Source organism: Scomber scombrus, chromosome 17 (assembly GCF_963691925.1).
Source record: "Scomber scombrus chromosome 17, fScoSco1.1, whole genome shotgun sequence".
Lineage (NCBI taxonomy): Eukaryota > Metazoa > Chordata > Actinopteri > Scombriformes > Scombridae > Scomber > Scomber scombrus.
Window position 1 is genome coordinate 20,185,147 of NC_084986.1, and position 27,003 is coordinate 20,212,149.

The 27,003-nt window shown below is 38.8% G+C and overlaps 1 protein-coding gene across 2 annotated transcripts in view; it reads left to right on the forward strand.

The window, feature by feature from the left end:
- The first annotated feature begins 2,299 nt into the window (after positions 1 to 2,299).
- The window catches only part of dlgap2b (discs, large (Drosophila) homolog-associated protein 2b), a 44,485-nt gene continuing 19,781 nt past the window's right edge, over positions 2,300 to 27,003 (forward strand). Inside the window, exons 1-5 of one of the 2 annotated variants that reach the window (XM_062436734.1) lie at positions 2,363 to 3,439; positions 14,042 to 14,259; positions 16,701 to 16,857; positions 18,291 to 18,510; positions 21,985 to 22,796. In XM_062436734.1, coding sequence (XP_062292718.1) covers positions 2,363 to 3,439; positions 14,042 to 14,259; positions 16,701 to 16,857; positions 18,291 to 18,510; positions 21,985 to 22,796 — 2,484 coding nt within the window. Of the gene's footprint in view, positions 3,440 to 14,041; positions 14,260 to 16,700; positions 16,858 to 18,290; positions 18,511 to 21,984; positions 22,797 to 27,003 lie in introns of those variants that run through there. The other variant, XM_062436735.1, reaches the window with a different exon arrangement.

A 27,003-nucleotide genomic window follows, 5' to 3' on the forward strand; every position in this document is an offset into this window, starting at 1 on the left:
CTGAGACTTGATTACGGTGCTAATCAAAATTGCAGTCAGGTCTTGGTTGTTTGATTGTCTACATTCATCATTTATTTGGACAAAATGCAGCAATGTGTATGATGATACACCAAGCACAGTAGCCTTTATGGCAAATCAAGCTCAAGCATCTGTATCATATTATGTAGTGTATGTGCCTTTTTTCCCTTTTTTTAAAGACAGGGATCCACCCCAAACAACCTTGAAAATCCTATTACAGTTCCTAGGTTTTCAGCAGTGGTTGCCATGACAACTGTGCATTTTATTTCTGGCTCCTTTGAAATGGTGTGTGAGATCAGAAATCCCAAATGTTATGTAAGACGATGTGCACTGTTCCAGACTGGGGTTTCCTGCTGCAGAGAACTTAAAGTAATTAATTACAAGGGAATGGCAGACACACAGGGCGCTTCAGTATTGTTTTCCTGTTTACCTTGCAGCTTTTATCTCATACTGGTAAGATGTAGGCTGTAATTGTTATGCAGCAGGCTAAGCGTGATGACTGATTATTTTAACAATGCTGCTCATTTTGTTGGAGAGTCTCCTTGATAGGTCAGTGAGAAGAGATGAAAAACAATGATTAATATTGGTAAATCCCAAATTAATGGTTGGGTTGGGACATAATTGATTCATTTAAACTGGATTACTGTGCAAACTGACAACTGTGGCATCAAGTTAGGATTTAAATAAGGAGCTACTCATTTGTTGGCAAAATGATTATTTAGATTATTTACATACAGTCAAACATAATTTCCACATCATTCCAATATACTTTAATTTAGAAAAAGAACTATGAAAAATTGAATATGAATTAATAATTTTGAAATGAAGCCTTTTCCCCCCCCATCAGATTGAATATCTCTTTCCTCTCAATTCTTAAGAATATGTTAATGAAGTCAAAAGAGGGTTTTATTTTCTCTGGTTAATGTCACACAGATTTGCAGAGCTAATTTCAGTCAGTTTGGAAATGAAAATCTGAGACAGGTGTTGGACATTTTACTTCAATTTTTATAATTGAAAGTGTTTGATGTTAATTTTCCTCAGATTAAAGTACCCATAGTATTAGTATTAACAAGCTAAATCAAAGCTTTTTACTCTCAATGTTTACAGTCAGAAATGACACGAACATCATGACAAGTGAAAGGGATGGAATTGAATTGCCTATAAATAAGAATGATTTTTTTTACATCTTCTTTTCTAATATAAAAAAAATTAATGAAAATTGTGAGACTGAGTAACATTCACCATGAACCACGTCCCACAGGCTGGTGGGGCAAAAGGATTGAAAAGGTTATGCTGAACTTTTAACTCCTCATATAGAAGCTACTAAATGTTCTCATCTAAAAGTCTCTTTCAAGTAGTAGCCTACAAGATGTGTTGCTCTTTGTGATCACCGCCTAGTGATGTAAACAGGTATTCCCAAATTATTGGGCAAACAGCAAATAACAACTGCTTCACCACCACAGGGCTTCATAAATAATACTTTTTATTACTGATTCCAGGGGAGTTACCTCAATTTGTTGAGGGAATAGGCTCTCTTCAAGATTATAACATTGCTGTGGGGTATGCAAGTTTAGGAAGCTGGTCTTCTTGACAAGTACACTTGATGAACTCAAGCAAACTGGGGCTTTTCTTTTAAAAAGGTAGTAACTAATGATTAGAAAAGGTCTAACAGAGCTGGTTCCCACAGTGTTTTCAGGCTCCAGGTGCCACATCTATGTTAATGTATGTTTGCAATTTCTGGTTGCTCCTTTTCGTTACTATCTAAACTAAAGGCAATCTATTCATTTGTTAAATAGTAATACCACTAATCATTAATGGCCATTGGTGTCTCAGTAGTAAATCTTTTTTACAACGTGGGTTAACTCACATTTCATTAGGGAGGTTAATGTCCTTGGATAACTTCATAGCTCTGTAATTAAGAAATGTCATGCTTAGATCATTATACTTTCATGTGTATTGCAAAATGTAATACTTAACATGGTCTCTCCTTTGCAAGAGTGTTCACTTGTATTTCAGGCCCCTTGGTTTATATTGTGGGGGGATTAAATATTTACATATATTTGCATAACATGTTAGTGTGTCTGAGATAAAGAGATTTCTTATAATTCAGAGCATAGGATGAATGCAAGGGTATCCCATGGGAGTATTATAACTGTCATTTTCTTGTTATAATGAGACCACAATAGCGATGTCAAGGTTGTTCTGAACAATTCTTTCTCTAACTTGCTCTTTTCTTGTTTATTTCTTTCTTTTATTCCTTTCCTCTGAAACAGACCAGAAGTTTTCACCTTGGTCCCCGTCTCGAAAGTTCAATGAAGGCAGACGCCTCCCTCCGGCCAGGAACATGAAGGGCTTATCGGGCAGCCGTTCCCAGCACCAGATCCCTTTACCCCATGGCTTGGACTACGACCCCCACGTCCATGACATTCACGCTCACCATGGCCCTGACTCCCGCCACACGTCCTACCTGCTCAGCCCCACAGAGAGCTGCCCCATGGACTTCCACCACCGCTACTCCCCACGCAGCTCCATCCACTCTGACTGCATGATGATGTCCCCTGTCATGATGCCCCCAGCTGCTGCGTCTGAACACATCTCAAGCAGCACCTTTCCCAGAATGCACTACAGCTCTCAGTATTATGACTCAGTCACAAGGGATGACTGCGCTGCCATCACAGCCTCTGCCACCTCTCCAGCCGTCGCAGCTGCTGCAGCCGCGGCGGCCGCCTCTTCCCACCACGCCGGCACCAAGAGCAACCGCCTTCCTGCTAACCTATTAGACCAGTTTGAGAAGCAACTGCCACTACACCGCGATGGCTTCCACACATTACAGTACCAGCGCACCTCCACCACCACTGAGCAACGTAGCGAGAGTCCTGGCCGCATCAGACACCTTGTTCATTCTGTCCAGAAGCTCTTCACAAAGTCCCACTCCCTGGAGGGATCATCCAAGATGAATGGCACAAAAGGCGATATTGTAGGAGCAGGGAGTTACCATCATCATGGCCACCACTCCACCAAACATGGTAGCAAGAGGAGCAAGAGCAAAGAACGCAAGCACCGCTCTGGCGGCTGGTGGAGCTCCGATGACAACCTTGATAGTGACAGCACCTACCGCACACCCAGTGTCATGTCCCGGCACCACGGGGAACATGTCAGTCACTGCTACCCAGATTCCATGCACAGCCACCACTTTGGAGACCTGTCACTCAAGACGTCTAAGAGTAACAATGATGTCAAGTGCTCAGCCTGTGAGAGCATGGCCATGGCGCCTGAGGGCAAATACATGAAGAGGAGCTCCTGGTCAACACTGACAGTCAGCCAGGCTAAAGAGGCCTATAGGAAGTCATCGCTCAACCTAGAGAAAACCATGATGCACACAGACCACAAGCCTTCATCGCGGACGTGTCACTATCTGCAGGTGAGTGGTGCTTTACTTAATTAATGTTATAAATGGACAGAAATTGAACACAGGAAAGGCAGAATTAAAAGCCACAAACTGCTTATATTCTACTGAATGTGAATGGTAATCTTGGTGTCTGGAGCCACATAATCCATGTTTATGTGCACATCTATGTAAATGCAGCGGCATCATATCATGTAATCATAAATACACTGGTTATTTATTTAAGTTCAAGGGAGCATCTATTATTGTCTGTAAGCCTATCAATTATATTAACTATTAATGGGTTTCAATCACTGTACTAAGGAGGTCATGTAAGTTGTCACTTTGGATAACTAATATTTTTCATTTTAGTTATTTTACGCAGTATGGTCAGTGCAACCTTCACATACAATGACAGCCCTGCTCTGTGTTCAAAAGGTAAAATATCCCGGCTTCCTCTTGGCCGACCGGGATTGTTGTCAATGTTTAATATCTCTCTCTTCAGAAAGTAAGTCCAGAATGAATTTTTGTGGTAAATTGAAAGGACAGTAAGTGTATAGAAACCCAGAGCATCACCTGTCTGAAAATATAACAATATAATTGAGATCAGTATCCACTTATCCCCAGAGAGGCTCCTCTGAGTAAAAGGCCATGATTGATGTATTGATTAGAAATCCTGCCAGGGATGCCTTTTGGATTCTACCTTTCTTTCTGTTACTCTCCAGAGGGCAATTACAGTGTCCAAGAGTGTGAAACGCCAATATATTTAACTGGGATTACCTTTTGTGTATTCAGGAAACCTTTGTCTATTAAGATGTAGAGACCAATTGAGTGAATCAATGTCATCAATCAGTCAAACTTTATTTGTGTTGGATCTTTCATACAGGTTAGTGCAGTTCAAGATGTTTCACAGATGACTGATAAGACAATAATAAGACAGAACTAGTGTAGACCATGAAACAAAAAAAGACAAGAAAAAATACTACAAAATAGATTTAAAAGTTATAATAATCTAACTATAGAGGAAAGAATCTCTGTTAAACTATATGTGTGTCCTTCGTGTCTCCAACAACTGTTCATCTCATCAACTTAACTCATTGAATCTATTGCTGGGGACCCAAAGACAGCACCGAATGTGGTGCAATTTGGACATGCAACACATTTATTAATAATAATAATAATAATAATAATAATAATAAACTTTGAATAAACAAGTCAACGGTGAGCTGCTCAACTTTGTGTCTGAGCGCAGCAGGGACTGTTTGATATAAACAATGTCACATCACAGCGGGGTGGAGCTTTGGGCTTGAACGTGCTGAGCTGGACAAAAGCACGTGCCTCGCTCAGTTAAGGTTAAATTAAGCTAGACTAAAAATCTAGATAAAATAGATTACAATAAATTAAACCACAGGTATTGGTTTCAAAAAGCTTCTAAAATACAGTCAAAAGCTGAGCGTTCAGGGTTTCTCCTTTCTTTGTTTCGGTTTCTTTAGATTTCAATATTTTTCATTTAACAAACACTGTGACTTACAGCAGGTACAACCATGCAACCTTAGAATACTGTGAGCTGTAATAGCATAATGCGGTGGCTATTTATGATCCACAATTAAAACATGACAACAGATATTAAACATAAAGAAGGGGCATCATCAGGCCTAAAAACATATAGAGGAGGTTGTATTTAATGTTTGTGCTTTGGAACTCCACACCTCCCAAGAACACTTTTCTCTTTAGAGAAGTTGGCCTCGACTCCCCTCCCAGCCCATTATGAAATGGTCTGTTGCTTGTAATGGGGATGAGGAAAGCCGAAATGATTGGCCATTACTGAAGCCTGCCCCATCTCCGCCTAAAGATGATGTATTCCTCTCACAAATATTGCATTTAGCCTTTTTTTGTTTGTGCCCTGCTCAGTTAGTTAGGACTTCACTTGGCCTTCACATAATCATCACGACCGCAAACATTTATTGAACACAGCCACGTCCATTTTCACCCAGTTTTATGAAAATTAAGAACCAAGGAAAGTGCATGCAAGTAATTTTAAGTTTTTTAAGTAATGAAAATGGGTTTGAGTGGTGCTGGACACATATAAATATATAGTGTTTTTTAAATAATTTTGTGCAAGATGAATGATTAACAAAAAAAGCACAAACAGGAGGATTAACAGGTGTAGGTGTGTGTGTGTCTGTGTGTGTACACACATGTGTGTAAGGATATAGAGGGTAGAGATAGAGCAGAATGAACAAAAGAGAAGGAGAAAAAGAAAGCTAGTGCTGTTAGGGGGCATCTCTGGTTGGGTGTCAAGGGCAAAGGGGTGCCAGGATGAAACCAAGATGGGTCAGGGCAGAATTTACTCTCCTGCTTTAGGTCACTCTATCTCAGACCAGTAGGATGTTGTTAGTTTATTGCAGCTCAGATACCTTCTAGAATAGCCCACATACCTACAAGAGAGGTTGGTTCATTTCAGTCTGAAATTGTATTTGGAAGGGGGGGGGTTAAATGGGAATTAGCCACCTGGCCCTGGTACGAGATGGCCCCATCATGCAGAGCTATCTTTTGGTTTTAGGAAATGAAACATGGTTGAAATATGACTGAAACATTAACATTAACCTTCCTGTTGTCCTCGAGTCAAGGAAGGAAGGAAAGATGGAACAATGGAGGAAGGAAGCAAGGATGGAAGGAAGGAAGGAAGGAAGGAAGGAAGGAAGGAAGGAAGGAAGGAAGGAAGGAAGGAAGGAAGGAAGGAAGGAATGATGGAAGAGAGGAAGAAGGAAGGAAAGGAGGGAGGAAGGATGGAAGGGAGGAAGAAAGAAGGAAAGGAGGGAAGGAAGGAAGTAAAGAAGGGAGGAAGGAAGCGAGGAAAGGAAAGAAGGAAGGGAGAAAGGAAGGATGGATGGAGGAAAGAAGGAAGGAAGATAGGAGGGAGGGAGAAAGGAAAAGAGGAAGGGAGGAAGGAAGGAAAGAAGGACAGAGGAAATAAGGAAGGTAGGCAGGAGGAAAGAAAGAGAAAAGGAGGGAGGGAGGAAAGAAGGAAGGGAGGAAGGAAAGGAAGGAAGGAAGGAAGGAAGGAGGGAGGGAGGAAGGACAGACGGAAGGAAGGAAAGAAGGAACAGTCAAAACAGACGGGGTTAATTTGACCCGGGAGGACGACACAAAGGTTAAGAGGTAGAGACAAAAAAATGGAAACAAATAGTTCATAAAATGTATGGTTGAGTTAGGTTCAGTGCAGTTTATGGCCTGAAAGTGAAGTTGTGTTTTTGTGCGTGTAGTCTGGTGGTAACCGGTGTATTTTGATGCTAAGTGGATGGCACATTTACACACACGGTAGTTGTGTGTGTGCCATGGGGATAGAAAGACTGTCAATACAGAGGCTCTCTCACTGACATTTGACAAGCTTATGTGTCAGCAGGCAGAGACTCACCAGCTGCCACATGGGCACATTCTGCACTGAGAGTGTCGGCACTGAGACTCTTATTAAGTGTCACTATGTTAAATAAGGGGGAATCTGAACACTGACATCATTGTCAACACTCTGTGTGCTCATTGAATTTGGTCTGTTTGATGTGTCTGGGTTCTTCAGGTCTGTGTTCACTTGCGATGAGGAGAACAGGTCTGTGCTGGGCGAGTTGTTGTTTGGTATAATCTTGTTTCAGTAAGATGTCACGTTGTCAGGTTAGGCTCCTGAGCTAACGCAGTCCTGTTGCAGGGTGATGCTTATGTGAACCAAAATAATACTGAAACGTTTAAAAAACACTATTGTAAAAATCGTATGAATCATCACGAAAACGTTAACAGACTGAAACAGAGCAGAAATAATAAATCTATCATTCATAAGATCTAAATAAGGCTCCACAGATACCACAAAGATTATGGAAATGCTTCACAATTAGTACAGGATTAGGGCAACAGAAACTTACATAATATAGATGCATACGAAACACTCAGATTTTTATACATGACTAATTCAGTCAGAGAAATGATTATTTATAGCAAATGATTATGCCGTTAGATTTGGCGGAAAAGGCTCTGCTCTTTTGAGGAAGCTTTTAAGGAATTCAAGGAGCAACAACTCTGCTGGGATAGCTAATCCCCTCCTTAAAAAAACAGTTCAAACAACAACACCAAACAATGTAGTACATTAGGAAGTTGGGGCAGTGAATGAGCTACAGCAGCACATGGGTAATAGTAAAAGTGAGAAGTGGTCAGGTTATAATGATGGCCATGCTTCATATCTGCACCAATATGATTGGCTGTTACTAGTCAGCTGATAGTCACATGGATGTGAATGAGCCAGTGACTGTCAAACATAACTGAAACAGTTGATATCAATGAGGTAATGCAAGCACGACTTTGCATTTGTAATGCTTTTTCCCCATTTTTCTGAAGTTTACCCTTTACTATTAATTTGATTATTTCTAGCTCTAGCCAGGTATCACGTGTAAGAAAAATACTTATTTAATTTTAACATGAAATCTTTAACATGAAGCGGAGTAAACAAAGTGTAAATAAATAATGGTTTGGCCTGGTTTTAAGAACTTGAGGCATGTTTTGAAGGTGAGAAAAAGTAGTGTGTGTGCAGTAGGGGCAAAATTGCACATCCAGTTTCTGCAGAATTACATAAATCATAAGAATTCAATCAATCACAGTGTATGCTCTTGCCTTTCCTTGTCTGAAATGTAGCCAGCAAGTGCTTTTCCTTTAGTTATCTCGGGAGGAACTTTGCCTCTCATTGATGTCTCCTGTGTGAGTATCTACAGCACAGTGATACCTCCAAAGGTTGGGCTGGTGGTCTCCCTATTATACACAGTGGCCATTAAAACAAATTATGTCTCTTGGGTCCTAACCATGCAAGCTACACTGTACTTAGAGAGTGCAGCACTGTATGCTCAAATCAACCTATGTGAGTGTGTTTAAGTAGCTACATTCTTCAAGTAAGAGAGACAGATTTGGATAATAGTTTACAATCCTATCAAAGCAGGTTTAACATCCCCTTGATTTGCATGAGACTGCTTATTACAGTATTGCTGTGAGTAGGTGACTAATCTGTTAAAACCGTATTCTGTGGACTGCATTCAGTGTTACACATCCCATATCTTATCACTGACACTACCCGGCATACTGTGGATAGGAGTAGCATGCATTTCTTTATGGGGTTTTCAAACTTATTGTTATAAATGTCAAGAGATTGTTCTGCGGCTGCTTACAGGTCAGTGATTTTTATCCTAGACACTGTTTTGCATCTGCTCCATGGGCTTACAAAATCCCTCTCTACAGTGAGAAGACACTATATATCCCAAGGGCATTTTTGTACAAAGTATTCTCAGTGTTAAGCTACTAATAATGGTTTAAAGTAGTTTGCCTGTCAAGCTGCCTTGGAGGTGCAGCTCATGTTCTTTAAGGTGTAGCATCAAATAAGCACAAAAACAAAGGTAATTCTAATGAGCTAGCATAATGTTTCCATGAGTGATGGCTACCTTGTTAACCACAGCCCCAGACGATCAATGGTGGTGCATTAGGAGGAAAATGATTCTTTTACTTTATTGCTGTCTTTAAGCCTGATTAATTTAGTTTCCAGACAATTGCTACATTTTATTCCACTCATGTGGGAGAGGATAAATGTATGCATAGCAGATTAGCGTACGTGATGGTTTTACTGATAGGTCTTTGAAGGAAGATGTAAGCAGTCCGGCTAATTTTCATCTTACCTTCTTAAGTTGGAAAGTCTCTTTTTAAGCAGATGAAACACAAAAATGGTCTTTATATCAGAACTTTGTAAACTGAATGGCCAACATTTATTTTCCCACTGTGCTACACACTGAAATGTAGCGTTCCATAATGTGGCAGTCAGCCATCCTGCCCAAATGAAGTTCAGTTGTTTTGGATTCAAAGGAGATTTCTCGCAGCATATGGTCTAAATACTTTAGATCCCTTTTCATCTTGACTACAGAAACGCTTGGGGAAACATCTGAGTAAAATATAGTAGATTAATGACAGTGGAAAGCTATGGATGATATTAATAGCGTAGTTAAATCTTTCTACTTTTTCCCCATTTGTCACCTCCCATTGAGGGGAAAAATGACTGTTACTTTCATCAAGTGCTGTAGGGCAGGCCGTCAAGTCAGAGAGGATATTGGGTGTTAAAGGAAAGACTGAAGGGACAAAGGGCTAAAAAGATCAGATAGTGAGAACAGGAGTGGCACAGAAACTCAAAAAATGGGGTATCAGCCACTCAGCTTTTTCTTAGAACAGGCAAGCTATATGATTAGGTAAAGTGAGTAAGTTGAAGAGCATTAGGGGCAACCCTGCGCCTGAGGTTGTTTCAGGAGCTAAGACTGCCCTGTTCAGTGGGACAACTGCTACATCTGCACCACACACTGACACAGTGTTGTTTCTACTAGATGCCAGATCAATATGGAGCAGCGTGTGACACATTATTGTCATAAATCGCCATATTTGGAAGCTGAAACCACAGTGTGTGTGTGTGTGTGTGTGTGTGTGTGTGTGTGTGTGTGTGTGTGTGTGTGTGTGTGTGTGTGTGTGTGTGTGTGTGTGTCTGTGAGGGGCATTGATTTACATCACATGACTTAATTGATTAGTCAATATTAATCACAGTTGAATCTCAGCAAAATCAGGTGAGATCAACTGTAAACAGTGTATTCAGTTTGACTATTAAAAGATATTGAAAGTAATTAATCAGTTAGACTGGATGTACCTTACCATTGACCTTTATCACAATATTCAAAGTCCAACTGTCTTTCAGTACACGAAAGACAGTTGTTAATGTGCTGACAACTGTAGCAGTACAGTATTAGTAGTATAATAGTATGTACAGTAATTAACACATAATCCCTTAATGAGTATGTTAATCCTGATGCTGTAATGTTAAGAACAGTCACTGTTTACAGTTATTAGAGCATAAGCGTTAAAGTTATTTATGCCCTAATGTCAGGGCTGTGATCATTTACTTGTTTGAACATTGATTATTTTCGCACTTTCTGATCATATTTTCCATTGTATTGAATGTACTGTAAGGTGCAGTGTCTAAACAAATGCTGTGCTCCTTTGGCTGTCAGTCAAAACTAATTCCAGTAAGAGCTCTTATGTTTTTTGTATTAGATACTGTGCCATTAATGATAGAAAGCTCATTTAAAAGTTACAGTCATGGCCTCAGGGGTATGATTGGCAGCCTTAGCTGTGCAAGCATAAAAATACACAAACCGCATCACTGCCAAGAGTGTGACAGAAGTTCTAATAATCTTTTACTTGGATTAAGTATGCCCATGTTGGGATTTGCAACATTACTGCTATTCTTTAAGTATATTTTACTCTTCCCATTCAACTAGTTTGATGATCCTGCAGATGTAAAGTAGTTTTTGAGTTTCTTAGAACTTAAAGTGCTAGAGCTCTTTTGAAATGTGCTGATAGATCTCACCCTGTGCACAAGCTTAACTTTCTTGAAACCAAAAACATGGATAATATTAAACATTAATGAATGAAAGGGTACACTGTGAATATTTTTATAGTTATAAGTTATATAGTTGTTAAAATGCTGACATACGACATTTGAAAAATAGTATGCAACATATCTAAATTATTGGTTTTGATAGTGTATAGAAGTATTCAGTTGAAATACTTAAATAAGTATTTGTCAGACCATGAAATTATCTATACTGAATGCACAGTTTGATTGAATTAACCTGTAAAAATCTCGGTCTCGTCTCTGATCCAGAGCTCAACTTTAATAGTCACCAAGATATTTGGACACTTGGTGGAAACCAGGGAAAACATATGTATGCATACATAAACCTTGTTGCTTGGGTCCTGCTTATAACCCACAGCACCACTTATTTATCTCTCTTGACAAATTCTCTCACAGGATGCAGCCCTCCTTGTTATTACCACCCACTAGTTGAAAGGGTACAGATGGGACGGAGCCCTCACTTACACTCCCCCACGCACTTACAGCCAGTGTCAGGCTAATAAACAGTGGTTACCCAGTTTTTGTGTTTATTCCAGGCAAACTGTTGCTGCTATCGGAAGTGTAAAGCCCACATCTCTTAGCTGACAAAAAGTGTTTAGAACAGCAAATTGACGTGCTTTTAATAAACTGGGGTTATATTGAATTATTTTCACATTACATGACAATATTGTATATTGTTAAATACTTCAATATCTACCTGCCTTTTTCTTTTTCTCCCCCAAAGAGGCTTCAAAATTCTTGTTTGTCATCATTATCTGATGTGTCCAACTCATTCTGTCTTTCTCATACGCTCTCTCCCGTGGGTGCTGGTGATGTACACTAATTTTGTGTGAATTTATGGTTGTCATTCAATGACAAACCTTTTGAGCAACCCAGCTTGAATGTCACATGTTGACATCTCAGGTGCAAATTAAATTTTACAACAAAGGGAAGCCACATACAGCACCAATCAAATGAAAAATGAAAACACTTCATTATTTCGGTGAATGGGAAGGTTTTTCTTAACTTTGGACTGGTACTGTATACATTCTGCAGAATATAGAATACACAATTCTGCTTTTAAATTACATTTCATGACCATGACAAATCAGTTGTACACTAACCTACAAAATGACTAATTTAATCAGGATACTAAAAAAAATTAACTTTTGAAAAGATGTCAATAATTATTGTGTTTAAAATCACAGGGCCCAAAAGTTGTTGCAAATATTTGAACTTGAAACTATATAGTATATATACTCTTTTTGCATTTTTATTACCTTCAGCACACAATTTGGCTGTTATATGAAGCCTGTGAAAAATATACACTGAACAATATAGTTTACTGTAGGTTTAATTACTGCTTGGAAAAAGAATGTAGACATTCCCTGGAGTTACATATATTACGATTTATCTTGGATTGTTGTATGGTAACATATAATGTTATAGTGTCTAAATATTGAATTGTATGATTACCACATATATTGTATAATTGAAATGCCTGTAACTAATGTATCTCGGAAAAGCAGATCAAGACAACCATACATGGATGTGGTTGAGAAAAGTCTGAGATAAAACCATCAATCAGCCAAAGACACAATTCAGAATTTCCGAGGGCCATGAAAAACTAATAAATCAACCCAACTGCAAGTATTCAATATTAACAAGGAACAGCAGTGTATAGCCAATGTCAGAAGTATTTAGGTTTAGTGCACTTGCAAGTTTTATATGCTTTTCCCTCCCATCAGATTTTGAATTTCTACATTTTTGTCAAGATATATTGATTTATATAATTTATTTCATGTTTTATATCTTAGCATTACTGTTTTATTCTAACAATATATTTTTAAAAGATATTATCACTAAAGTGGCAATCTTCTCTGGTTGTCATACCTGGCACTTGCACTGGCCATGCTTTTTTTTTTTTTAAGAGCTGACATTGTTAACAATTAGAGTATCCAGAGTATCCAACTGCTTATCTGATTTTCACAGGTACAAAGCTAACAATCATCTAGGACTAATTAAAACTCCAACAGAAAATACATGTGAGCTTGCTCTCCAGCGAGTGTTATCTATGTGATAAACACCTTACTGAGGTACAGCAGATGATAGTCTGCAACATTTGCCATTATTGTGGGCAGAAAATTTGCGTACATACCTTGGGACAATGAAATAAAATGGTAGAATGTGAATGAGCTAGCAAACTGATTTTGGACACAGCACAAGAGACAAAAGAGACCAAAAGAGAGACTGCATCCATCTGTTTCAGGACCATGGAGAGAGTACAGTGAGGCAGCTTCTTTATGGTCCTCCTGGAGCCTTATGCAATGGGGATGGGAAAAAATATGCAGAATTATCCCCTTGTATTTATACCATTAATAAGGGAAAATTAGTAATTAGTGAGGTTGATATACAGTAAGTCTTGCTTTAATAAAAGTGAAACTTAAAAAAACACAACATCTCAAAAGCTGATTAATAGTATCAAAAGTATTTAAATCAACAGATTTTACTACCTTGAAGTTTTTAAGATGTTTTAAACCACAAAGCCATGTATATGCTACTGTAATGACTGAAGAACCCTGTTTTACACAAAGTAATATGATTGCATTAACATGATAGCATGTAAAGCTTTAACCCCAATACTGCTCATAACTTGTGAATCCATAGATATGATTGGTAGCCATTCTTTGGTTCAAGCCATTATGTCAACACGTCAAAAATTATTTTTCTTGAGAGTGTTACCATAGTTGCAGATAAGAAGCGAGCTTGGAGAAACTCACTGTATCCTAATTCTCATGGTTAGAGTAAGGTTAACATTGAGCTTGTTTTATTTTAAACTGCAGACTCAGAGATGGAGCTTGAAACAGGGGATGTGAATCAGCTTAATTTTCTGTTTAGGGAAAAAGCAGCAAGGGCTTATCTGAATATTGTCTGAAACAGTTCTCACGCTCATTTGGCTAATTAGGTCCCATTGTACTTGCAAATAATATGACTAGCATAGTCCACTGAACAAACCTGATATTTTGTCTCTTAGAAGGAGAACATTCTGTTTCATCTGTACTCCACCATTTAACGTTTAACAAATCACCACAGATACTTGCTCAAGTGCACAAGTAATATCTTATGACATTGTGGTTATTTGTATGTGTATACATTTAAAACAGGTTTGTTATCTCCCACAGGTGCCCCAAGATGAGTGGGGTGGATACCCAGGTGAAAGGGATGAGGAAATCCCGTGTCGGCGGATGCGCAGCAGTAGCTATGTCAAAGCTATGGGAGAGGTGGATGATGAAAGTGGTGACTCTGACACCAGCCCCAAGACTTCCCCACAGAAAGCTATTAGGCCTGATGCTCTCGTCCTCAAATCAGCCATGCAGAGACCCCATTTTGACTCCCAAAGGTAGGTCTGGCTGGCTAGCTCAATATGTCCATGCGAAAGCAATGTTTTGTTTGGTTTTTAAATGGCTAATGAATGCTCTGAGGGTGTGCTGAAAAGTACATTATTTTCTTGAATTGTTACATATGGCAGGCAAAGGTTAGGATTTTGTTGCAGTGTGTCTTCTCAACTCTGACCAGACACATGAATGGGATGTTTGGCTCTAATAACTGACAAATATAGTTATAAATGAGTCTAGGGTTGAGCTTCACAGTGCCCCACATTTATGCATGCATACAGATACACACAATGATGATGAAAGAGCTGTCATCCAGGGCACTGGTGCAGGTGTTAACCTCCTCAAGCCATACAACATATAGTCTGAAACTTGTGAGTGACAACACCAATGCTGCATCAATATTAGCTGTAGTATAAGGAATAACTTTTGGGGAAAGACTTGAATGTGAACTGTCTTTAAAACAAAAACTATTTTGTAAAAACAAGATCTTTCAAATTGGTTTGTATATATACTAAACCTTGCCTTCAATAACTGTTTTATTTACAACATACTTCAAATAGTCATTCACAGCCTCTGCCTTTTGTTCTGATATGAATCTGAAACATCTAACACTGACTCACTGCTTTATCTACATGCCGTCCGACCAAAACTGTTGTTTGCTGATGCTGCGTTTTGCTCGGCTGTCACTGAGAGATTTGAAGTGGTTTTACATTATTTGGTGATTCCAACTGAAGTTGCTTGGCAACAAAATAAAATCAGTTTTGTCATTGTTCTGTACATCATTTAATGCATGCATGGGCCACTGTATTAAGTTGTTACTGAAAGGCTGGGCTGTATTTACTTGTCAGCTTGTTTTATAATCACATTGTCAACTTTCTTGTGTGCTGATGGCTAAGTATTCAGTCCACTGACTGTTTCATGAGATCAGGCAGTGTTCTGCTGTGTGCCACAGTGCCAAATGGGTTTTATTGTTTGTGACCTTTTTTGTCTGCTAGTTCAATATTTGCCCAACATCTTACCCAAGCAATATGCCTCATCTTATCTGTGTTGTTGACAAGTCTGTAGCAAAAATGTCACATTCAAACAATGTCAGACTTGAGAGAGGAGGGTTACTGGATGGGGGAAATGCTGATGCATGGAAGGACATATGCTGAATTTACTGACTCTATGATCAGAAACCTCAGGTGGGAGAGATGTGTTTGATCAGTCATACACCAAAGTGTGGAACTCAGTTGAGTACATTTCCTACAGTTTTTTTTTTTTTGCATTAAAAAAAACAATCCTGAAAATACAGGCAGTTGCCAGTTTATTAGGTACACCTTGCTAAAACGAATGCAGTTTAATACTACAGCCTTGCAATAAATCCTACCTTCATGAAGGTTACAAGGCTGAGTTGTTGTTGAATCTATTTTAGAGAGGTCTTGCACCAACTTTATGGTTGTTTGGGAAGCTGTATGTTGTAGTGCTGTTGAAGTGTATTAGAGGTGTTTCTAATGTTTTTATCTACTATAAATAATTTAAATGGGGTAGATAGTACTTACTGACAATAATAATCATTACTGATATACAAGTAACGTGTTGCAAAATGTTATACTGGTCAAGAAGTGTGTGAAACAAATGGGATTAATTATTCAGATGCCTTGCAGCCTTACAATATAAGAACTTAGACTGTAGATCAACGGCTCCTAAACTATTAAAAAGAAATGTGACTTCTTGGGGTCCACTAACTTTACTTTATCACTTCTTACTCATATATCTTTGGTAATTTGTGGGAGCCCACATAGTGTATAGTGACCCCAAGGATGCTACTGCCTTACCTTCACATTCCTACTAAGCTTATTGTTGCTTAGCATGTGTTTACTCAGCTTATTGTTCTCTGTAGCTGTTTGTTTTCTGGCAGTGCAGCTTTCACAAAGCCAAATTCTGTGAACCTGGGGAGGCGTCATGCATCCGTCATCTCTTCAGTGTTCAGTGCTATTTTTGTTTCTATCATCTCAGTGGGGTTCTGATCACTCCTGCTTTTGTCCACAAACAAATCAGCCCTCTAGCCTCTGGTGGAGAATGTAATAATCTCCTATTATTGCTGCTTCTAGCCCTCATTGTTTCACTCACAAGAGCCAGAGACGAGCCGCACACATGCTCTCTATAGTTTGGGGATAGAAGAGTTACTGTTTTCTCATAGGAGACTAGAAGCTAACAACTCAAACCATTAAAAATGTTCTATGTTGACAGTTCAGACTGTTTCTTGAAGAGATGAGTCATTCAAGTGGCTGATATTCATTTTGGAGAGTTATACTCAATCGTGAATTAGAAGACAGCAGGCTATGCCCACACATGATAATGATAATGATAATGCATAGATCCATTAAGTATCATCCAGTGATGTTCCTTGTGTGGCTTTTGAACTATGCATTCGTGTCTATCCCTACCCCTTGTCCTTGTTCAGCCAGGGCTACCACTTGCAAACCAGAGAAAGAGATATGCGGCCCCACCCTAGTGTCACGCTGGACCCTGCCACCTTTCATCCCCCACCTTTCCGCTCTCGCAACCAGAGCTACATGCGCGCTGTCAGCACCCTCAGTCAGGCTAGCTGCGTCAGCCAGGTGAGTCGCAAACACATACATCGCACGGAGGCAACACCCGGATACATGAAGAAGAGCTTATAATAATATGTAGTTCCATATCAAGTAGCTGTATTTGTTTTTGTAGACATAGTAGTCTTGGCTGTCCCAGCTGAGGTCAATAGGCATAACTAATTTGTGCTGTTTTGGACATGGAACTGATACTTAAATTAATAGCCTACCTCTGAATAAGCTACAGACACAGTTTAATGTTGTGTACAGTTTGTTGATTGAAGGGTTTCTTGCTTTGAAATAATGTGAAATTGTACATAATTGGGAAACAGAGATATCAGTTTCACATTAGAGAGTGTGTATCCTAATTTGGCCCAAGGATAATAGGAATAGACCACACAATTCATAATACAATACAACACAATGGGCAATACAATTAGTTAGCTATCAATGCCAAAAGCAGCTGTTTGGTTAAGTAAGCTGATATTTTTCAGACTGCAACTCATATTTATTAGCAGAGTTAGAGACAAAACACTTCAATGTCTAACCACACATCACACACCAACCTTTTCAAGTATCTCCCGCTTTATACCCTGCTATGAATCTATACAGTTGGATCAATTGAGCAAGTCTGTTTTGGACCTCCATGGTGGCACAAGACATGGTTGCTACCTACAGATTTGTGACACAGCAACAAAGCCTCCATATGGAAAAGGAGTAAGAGAAAAAAGAGAGTTTTTGTCAAAAGAAGGGTTATACAATCAGCATAATCATGCAAATGCTACCACCCAGTTTAATAATTTTATCACTAATTTTATTACTGAGCTTTGTAATATCATTTTAAATATTAAACATTTGAGTAATGTAACAAAGGCAAGATTATGTTCATGTAATATTATTCTTCTACACAGATTGTTGTTTTAAGGCAATTAAATATATTGATTGTGGCTAACTTAGATAAGTACACATACGTATACACAGCTTACAGTATTAGACTGGGATCTGAGAATAAGACAGAACAGGATAGAAGAAAATAGGGCAAATAGCTCCTTTTTACAGTGTCCTGATATTGTCGCATGATCTTGTTATCAACAAATCAATTCATCTAGTGTCAGAATCATTTTGAATATATGTCTAAGACACTTAGCAGAGCTACAAGTATGTTTAGCCTTTTACAGTGAAGTAACTTGCAGTATACAGTATAGTACATCTTTGTTTTTGGGTTTGTGGTAAATTGAATGCTGTATAACAAAAAGTGAAATTTCTTCTGACTGTTTTTTATTGTGATCTACCCTATTTTCCATTTGATTTTGACATTCATTCAGTTTAAGGTCGGAATTGACAGTGGCATTTCCTTATGCTAACACTCCTTCATATTTGCTGTGCAAAGGGGAAGAATCAAAGTGAGAAAGAGAAAGGAAGAGGAAAAATTAAGGACTGCTATTCCTGTTTTTGTCTCTCAGGTGAGTGAGACTGAGATCAATGGCCAGTTTGAGTCAGTTTGCGAGTCCGTTTTTAGTGAAGTAGAATCCCAGGCCATGGAGGCCTTGGACCTGCCTGGTTCGTTCCGCACACGAAGCCACAGTTACCTCCGTGCAATACAGGCTGGTTATTCCCAAGATGACGACTGCTTGCCTTCAATGACATCCTCCACTGTCACTTCAACTCTCAGATCCACAACAGGTAAAACAATTCCCCCCCTAAATGAGAGAGGGCTTAAACTACATATCCTCATACATCCTATACATGCGCACAAACTTGACATACCTACATATGTACAGTGGGGAACCCTTGAGCTTCAGAGATGCCGGGCTGAATGATTCCACTTATTTTCTTTGGAAGCTATGGTGTGCGTGTGTTTTTGCCTCTGCATACTCCCAATTGTTTAGATGGATTTGCTTGTGTGTTACTTTGCACGATTCATGCATCATTAGCCAAGCTTCTGGTTGGTCACTTGTGGTGTTGCCACGCTGTATACTAGGAAATGGGTGGGAGGGCCACATTTTAAACACTCAGATGGCAACACACGCCCATGGTACACAATAACACAGCCACATTACATGGCATGCCTAAGAGGAACGGGCCCTACCCTGAGCATGTGAAACTGTGGTGTTATATATGTGTTGTGAGAAGCGTGTGAGTCTTAGGGAGGGGTGGAGAAGGCAACGGGCCAGGGGTAGGGGAGCGGTAGGTTGTCGACATATTTGTGCTGAGAGGACACACTGGACAAACCTTCCGTCTGTCCTCCCCCTGTTCTGTTGCACCAGTACATTAGCATATGCTTTTACCTTGTAATTGAATATATACAATTTAAAAACAAAATCTTGTAACCAATTTAAGGTAAGTCAACAAGCTCTAGAGACTAAAACACACACATGTGCTGGTTGCACAAAGGAACTCTATGTATTACTGATATTCATAGATTTTTAAAGAACAATCTTTATATAATTGCAGTATTGCTGTATTGTGTTGCATGAAACTCTACCTTATGAGCAGCGGTTTCAGTCCAAATAACTAATTAATGTTATGTAAATTTTATACCAGGACTTCCTCAAGTTTCTTAATCAATTTCTCTTTCAACTGCAAGTTTCCAGTTGAGCTAACTTAATGGTTATATTCATTATTAGCTACAATTACTGTTCGACAGTGGACTGAAAGTCTCGTAACAGTTTTTACAAAGATTTTCTGGGCTCTGGTATTGTTATTTGTACTACATGCTGCTTTTTAAATACAACATGCAAAAATCTCAAGGCTTTGTGCAACACAGTATTAGCAATATGTCCCTAAAATTAACATTTCAAGTTCTTTGTGCAAGCAGAGCCTTTGCGGTAACTCCCTCACTAAGTGCATTTGGTGTTTGCCTGCAAGAGTAAAGCTATGAACCCTATTGAAACATTTTTCTTTAATTATGTGCATTTTTAAATATTATAACCTGGATTTTTATTGTTTTTCTACACTTTTCTGTCAATTTAATATTGGAGACATTTGCACTTTTACTTATTTTGTGGGCTTTGTTTTCTTGTTCAATCTGGACTTTTGTTTTTGGAATCCTCTCATCTTCAATTGGGTTTCCATCTACGATTTCTTCGATGTGACAGAAGCACTGAGGATAAAGGAGTGTTCTCCAATCCCACCGTCTTATTTGCTGAACTCATTTAGCTCTCTTCTCCAAATCTGTCAGCTCTATATGGGCTAAAACAAGCAGTCGACTGTTCAATATGTTGTGGAGTTGTATTTTGAAGATTGACATAATGCGTCAATTACAATATGTACATTATGGCAACTCAGAGGAAGGGTTCCTTGGATGGTGATTAGTAATACACAGTACTGGCACCTTCCATTAAAGCCATACTGTAATTATTTCATATTTGGTGTATTCTTTACACTGTTCTGAGGGAACAGTGACCTAAAAAAAGTAAAGTAAGTTATCCTGGCTAGGACAAACATTGATTCCTGGAATCATGTTTTTATGTTAGTACACAGAACTAGGTTATAACTGAATTGTAAGGGACTTATGAACCAAACCCCGTGTGAGGCTAGTGGGCCCTTGAGTGGGGAAGGGATCCCTTGATGCTCCATAGGGCAGATGAGCAGCAAACCCCTCTCCATTTGACCATCCATCTCTTGAAGGATAACCAGGGGGAAAGAACAACTGGAGGCATCAGTGATGATTGTTGCAGGTATTTTAATGTTGACACGCATACATATATCTATGTATATGTGTGTTTTTGCACTGCCTTCTCAGTAAAAAATAGATACATAGAGTTTATATATACATATACATATATATATATAGCTGGTAGAAGTATCTCGTTATGTTATCCTGAGCAGCAAACACGGTCACAAACAACTCACAATAACTCAGATGATCTGACTTCTTAAAACCGCGATACTGCTGAATATTGATAACAGTGATGAACGTTATGCTGGCTTTTGTGAGTTGTTTACCATGTCTCTATTTTAAGTGTGCTTAGACCACCTTGTAAGTGTAAATGTATGAGAGATGTACTTCCCAAACTGCGGAATGTTTTCATATCGCAACCATAAAATAGCACTGAATGTTATCGCATTGCCACTGTCTCCAATCATCTGTGAGAGCAGCATTTGTCTGCTGTACATGTGTGAACTTTATTTTTTCTTTCTATGAAAATTTGGCTTCTTGTAAAAGGCCACATGTGGCTAAGTCTAACCCTTGGCATTGAGTCTGTCAGCTGTCTTTGACTGTGGGATTGCAGCCTCTCCCTGGTGCAGCCCTGAAGGGGGAACCCTCACCAGGTTACTTACTCCACATGGTCTAATCAGCCACCTTGGACCTGATATGTTCAATAGGGTTCATATCTGCTTCTTGACCCAGTGGGTTTTGAATCTTCTACTCCCTTTACATCTTTTCTTTTGCACAAAATGGCACAAATTTCAATGAGAAACATTGTATTTGAAACATGTATTGAGAAAAGGGTTCTCAGAAAATTGATTCATGATTTGATAATGGTTGATGTATTTCATGTGTAATTCCATTCTTTACTGTGCTGTGCAGTGAAAAGATGGAAAGAAGCTTGATGTACCTTGAGATGACTGAGAAGGCAGTGTAAAAACATTGTGAAAAGCCTACAGTATGTGAGTTCAATGGCAATCATAACTGTCTAAGTTAAGTCAAGGCACTTAAGAACCTACTTTAGAAAGATACTGTAAATTTTGTACAGGCACTGACATGAATTAGCCCCATTACTTGGAGCTGACCCCCTAAGCTATATTGGATTTTTCAGAGAAAGCTATACTTGAGCACCACAGAAACCTAAAGTGAAGATAAAAAGCTTTACAACTTTGAAATCTTTACTGATGATAAGAAACGCCACCAACAATATATGTAGATATGGATAAAAATGGACAGATGATTTTGACACTACTCAGTTACTTCTTGGTTCAAGAGCAGGCCTGCTCACATCTGTACAGAGCATCAGTCCCTGATTAAACCCTTAAATCTTGAATACCAACTGGGGAATCACTGGGTCTGATCTTTGGAATGACTCACTACTCACATACTGTATGTTTTCCGTAGATATGTGTATTTTCTAGTTCAGAATCCAAATAAAATCACACTCCAGCTGTTCCTTTCACTTTGAATGTCCTTCTGTTTGCATATTCAAATCTTTCTTCCAGAGGGATATGATGTTGTGGATGGGACCTCTTTACTAAATGACGACATGATAGAGGATGATGACGGTGCCAGCTCCTCTGCCTATGTGGAGCTAGAGAGGCTGGAGAGAGAGACAGCGGCTGCTCGCAGCCAGCACAGTACTAGCTCCACTGTAACAGCCATTTCTGTCCCACCGGCATCCCCACCTTCATACAGGGTCCCCTCTGCCTCACCCATAGCCTCTGAGCCACCAGTCCCTCAGGCCATTCAGGCCTTTAAAGAGTCTGCAAACATGGTTGCTGCCTTCAACCTGCAGTGGAAAGATGAAATCTCAGCAATGCGCTATGAGCTAGCAGAGCTGCGCAGAGATGTCTGTGGGGAATTGAAGACTTTCAACAGCAACTTCTTCAACTTTACTCAGTGCTACAACATGTGGACTTTGTGCCGGGAGCCTTGCAGCGACAGCACCACACAAACAGATGACAGGGTATCCATAGGAATTCAAGCAGGCTCAAGCTGGTCAGTTCGACAGAACACAGAGGACAAGTCAGTGATGTGCCAACCAGAACCGGCACCCTTCAGCATCATGGATTTGATGGACCCACCCCGAATTGAAATTATAGAGGGCACCCCGGAGAGCACACCAGAGGGTTCAGGCAGCCCTGCCAGCCCACTTCCAATAGAGGACTTCCCATGGGAGATAAACAAAACTAAAAAGTTCCATAAGCAGCAGGACACAAGTGGCCACACAGGTGGTCACAGAAGCGCCAGTCTAGAACTGTGGAGCAGAAAGTACACCAGTGGGCCCATGTCATATCTGTCTATGTCATTCTAATCATTCCCATTCTCCACATACAGTAAACTTAGATGAGGAAGCCAGGGTAAAAACCTGAAAGGCAAGGCAGTGCTGTTGTTAGATGTCCCTTTACTCTATGCAGACACAGAGTCTGTCATCTCTTGAACAGGTTACAATGTTGTTCAAGCAATCGTTTAACAAGTGTCTTGCTTAGCCATAAAATAGAAGAAAATGATTTTGTTTTACATCAGGATGAGGTGACATAAGAATGTGAAAGAGAATGTGGCTGATGTAAGGATCCTCAAGTGCCAACATCATATTGTGCAGCAAGTGAGTGCAGCATCATATTTCCTCTGCTGTCTTAAATACCCAACCATCAGTCAATTCAAGTAAAGATGATTGGAAATCTGAAGGTAATTTAATGATAACATTTTTTTAAAATGAGCCATTGTGAGGTGAGACATAAGTTGGTCTGTCTCTGCACATGAATTTGAATAGCTCATGTTCATTCCAGTTTCTCGTCATGTAGAAACATTCTCTTAAGCACCTGAGTATACTGAAAAAATACTGTGAATAACTTTATAAACCCTAGTTTTTTAATGAACGCATCAAAGATGAATACATCATTTATGAATATATTGATATATTATTTACTTTTTAGTTATTCAAATCAAAGCATTCCTTTGCCATGGCCTTTGTTTCATCCATTTTGTAGCCAGTTCCAGATGAAATGGGCAGTTTGAAAATTACTTACAAAGATTTTTTTCACTGGGGAGCTGGTGAACCACATAATATTAAGTACTAACTGTAATGATTAAAAAAACAGTGGATGACAGCAACCTATTACAACCCCTATAAAAAACATTTTTGTAGAAGCCTAATCCTCTGGAATACTGTATGGATGACACTGTCTCATGGCTTTGCGGATTTAGTCCCTGGCTAAAAATGTTCACGATTAATCATTTGGGACTGACTTCAAAGTCTAACAGCATGTGGAGAGGAAAACAGTAAAAGGGGGTTTACAGTGATCATTTAGTATGAATGTATCAGCTTCAGTTTATTCCAGCACAAACTGCATATATGTCCGAACTATGTATATGTATATAAATGTACCATTTTGTATATAGAGAAACTTATATTCAATACTTGTACTGTTTGCAGTTATAAACATACTGTGTTCTGACAGCGCTGAGAGGGGTTTTAGTAGTAACTGTGGTTCTAAACCAAACACAGCACTTTTTTGTCCAGTCTTCTAGGTCTGTCTCCATTTTTTCATCATGTTCATCACCCAACTGTGCACCCCACATGGAAGTTGATTGTGCCAGTGTTTTGCCTTTTGTTTTTCTTGCAGTGGTGACTACAGGTTCTTTAATGTTTGCTTAAGTGTCTCAACTATGTGTTCGTTTTTATTTTTTTTTAGAAGAAATGGTCTTACAAATTCTGATTTTGGACTATATTCCACCCTATTCACCTTATTTAAATGCCACATATCTTTAGTATTGGGGGATTTTTTCTTGCTGGGGTGGTTCATCACTGCTGAAAGATAACAGAAAAACATTGGTCCCTATATGTAGACAATCAGAGCCGCTGAGGGCCTCTACCTCTCCGACATGTCCCCAGAGGTGCAGTATGGTACCAGTGAATGTACTAACACCGCCTCACTAGTGATGGCTTAGCTGGGCTCCTGTCAAACCTTAATGGGTGGGAGCCCTCAATCATCTGCTATATTTGGCAAATTGCTCATTTTGTCTGTTACTACTTTTGTCTTAAAATAAAAGTTGCTCACTAGACACTGCCATTCCCCTCAACCACTCATCTGCTCCATTGTCCCATTGTACTGACATGGTGTACCAAAGGTAATACTGAGGCCCATGGAACTGAGGCAAACAACAAACATCTTGAAGTTTGACAGCACTTATCTCTGGATGATCAGTGCAGCACAGGACCAAGGGAAGCTGTGTATGTGTCAGACCCCTGACTGAAATGTGAACCTTTCAAAAAGGACTATTGATAAAGGAGAGGCAATATCTCTCACTTTATAAAGAGAGTGGATCTTCTTCCCCTTTTGCACAACCAAATGACATTACTTACAGAAAAGGTGGCATGGTTGTACCAGAGGTAATATCAGAATTAAAGTTGTAGCCACAAAAGAAAAAAGGCAGACATTTCCTTTTGAGTCATTGCAGTAGCTCCACCCTACACACCTGTTACAGTAACTCATTAAACCTGACCTTAAATCCTTACTAGCTAAAGGATTCATTAGCCTTGAAAATCTAATATATGTGTTATGAGGAACACAATATCAAGGCATGTTTTGCTGTTAATGTTTGGCAGCAACTCCATAACTCTGAACTTGAGGGTTTTGTACAAAGAATAGTGGGTCAGGAATAAGCTCAAATTCATTGATGCCATTCACAACATTTGCAATACAGGACATTCATTTCAAAAAAGATCTTAACCTATTACCTAAAGCGTTGAGTTTTTCATTACAGATCAGCCAAAGGCTGGGTTAATATAAATCATAAATGATTTCAGTGAAGGCATACGACTGTGACAACATTTAGCCTATAATCATTTTAATATATAAGTACATAGACAATATATATGGAAAAAAAAAACTTTGGAAAGGCCTGTATTCATATTTTTGCTTTTTGAATGACTACATAAGAGGGGACTGCAGGGGCATTCCTTACTTACATATTTTCCCATTGTTTGGGGAATGCAAACTAATTAAAAGGTGCTGAAGACTGGCCAATCATGATGTCTCCAATCTACATTCATTCATTCTATGCAAGTGCTTTGTTCTCTATTATATTTTTATGTCATCTAAATATTTGCAGATATATAAATAAGGTGTTAATGTTATGCCTTCGTGGAAGTCATCAATGCTGGAAATGGAATGGTGTTTTCCGGAACTATTGGTGGCTATTTTATTTATTTAGTTATTTTTGCATGAGCCACGGGCAACATTAAAAAGGTTGTTTTAGTGCTGCCTTAGTTGTATCCTACACATTAACCAATTTTGGTCTACTATTTCAGTAGTAGACTAAAAGGGGTTTGTCTGTGAGATTCCTGAGATTCCTGCTTAGTAGCATCAATGTGCTTTGTGACATTATATGCAAGAAAAAAATCACAATCATACGTGCATCATACATTGACAATTTATTTACTGATGATGGCAATTTGAAAACAAAACCTAATATGATATTAGTGATAATATAATTGAAATGCTGTACAAATGCTTAACATTTCTTCTAATTCATATCCAATTGAAGTCCAAATCTTTGTGACCAATTGATGCCAGGGAAACTCACCCATCACTATAAATAAGTTTAGTCCAGTGTTTCATTCACAATGTCATCATTTAGCCCAAAGAAATTACCTTTCCCTTAAAATAAGTTGAAATGTAGCAGAAATACAGATAATGATTAATCTTATTTTCAAAAAATACATGAAAGATATATATTTAACAAAGACTCGAGGAGAAAAAGACAAAGGGTATTTACAATTATTTTGTAACCATGCATCCATATTTTGTGTAATGAAATATATAATTATTTGTAAGGAATCTGAATTGTCTATCTAATATGTTATGTAGTCATTTACCCCATGGGTTTTTGTTTACATTTAGTCATCCAGAGATCTGATGAAATAACTGTGCCAACGCTGTGATGTCCAGTTATTTGGACAAAGGTTTTTGGATGGAATCTGATCTCACCTGAACCTGTAATACTGCTTGAATATAAATCATTTTTTATCCCTGTGTGCTCTTCCTGCATTTATTCAAGGTTTCTTGGAGAAAACGTGCTTCTCTGTTTTGCATCAATCATGTTGCAATTTTCAGGGATCTCAGACTGCATTGTTTAGTGAATCAGATTTTGTCAAAGTTAAAAAGCATCCTTTTGAATACCATAGTTAAGCCTGCATTTGTTAGCTTATGCTGATTTTGTTAAAAGAATGAAACAAGTATGTGATACTTTTGTTTCTATTTTTATTTAATTTTTTGCTTGTTGTGGTGTTTCTTGTGAACTTTCATTTATAACTTTTATTGGCCTTATGTATTTTTCATAAATTGATATAAAAGATTGGATTAAAATGTTCATGATGTTTATGTTTATGATAATTCAAATCACAAAATGGGGGTCATAGCTTTACAATGGCATCCAAAAATGAAACTGATAAACTGCATTTTTTGTATCCATAGTGAATTGTCCACACATTTTAACACACCAGAAATACACAGCAT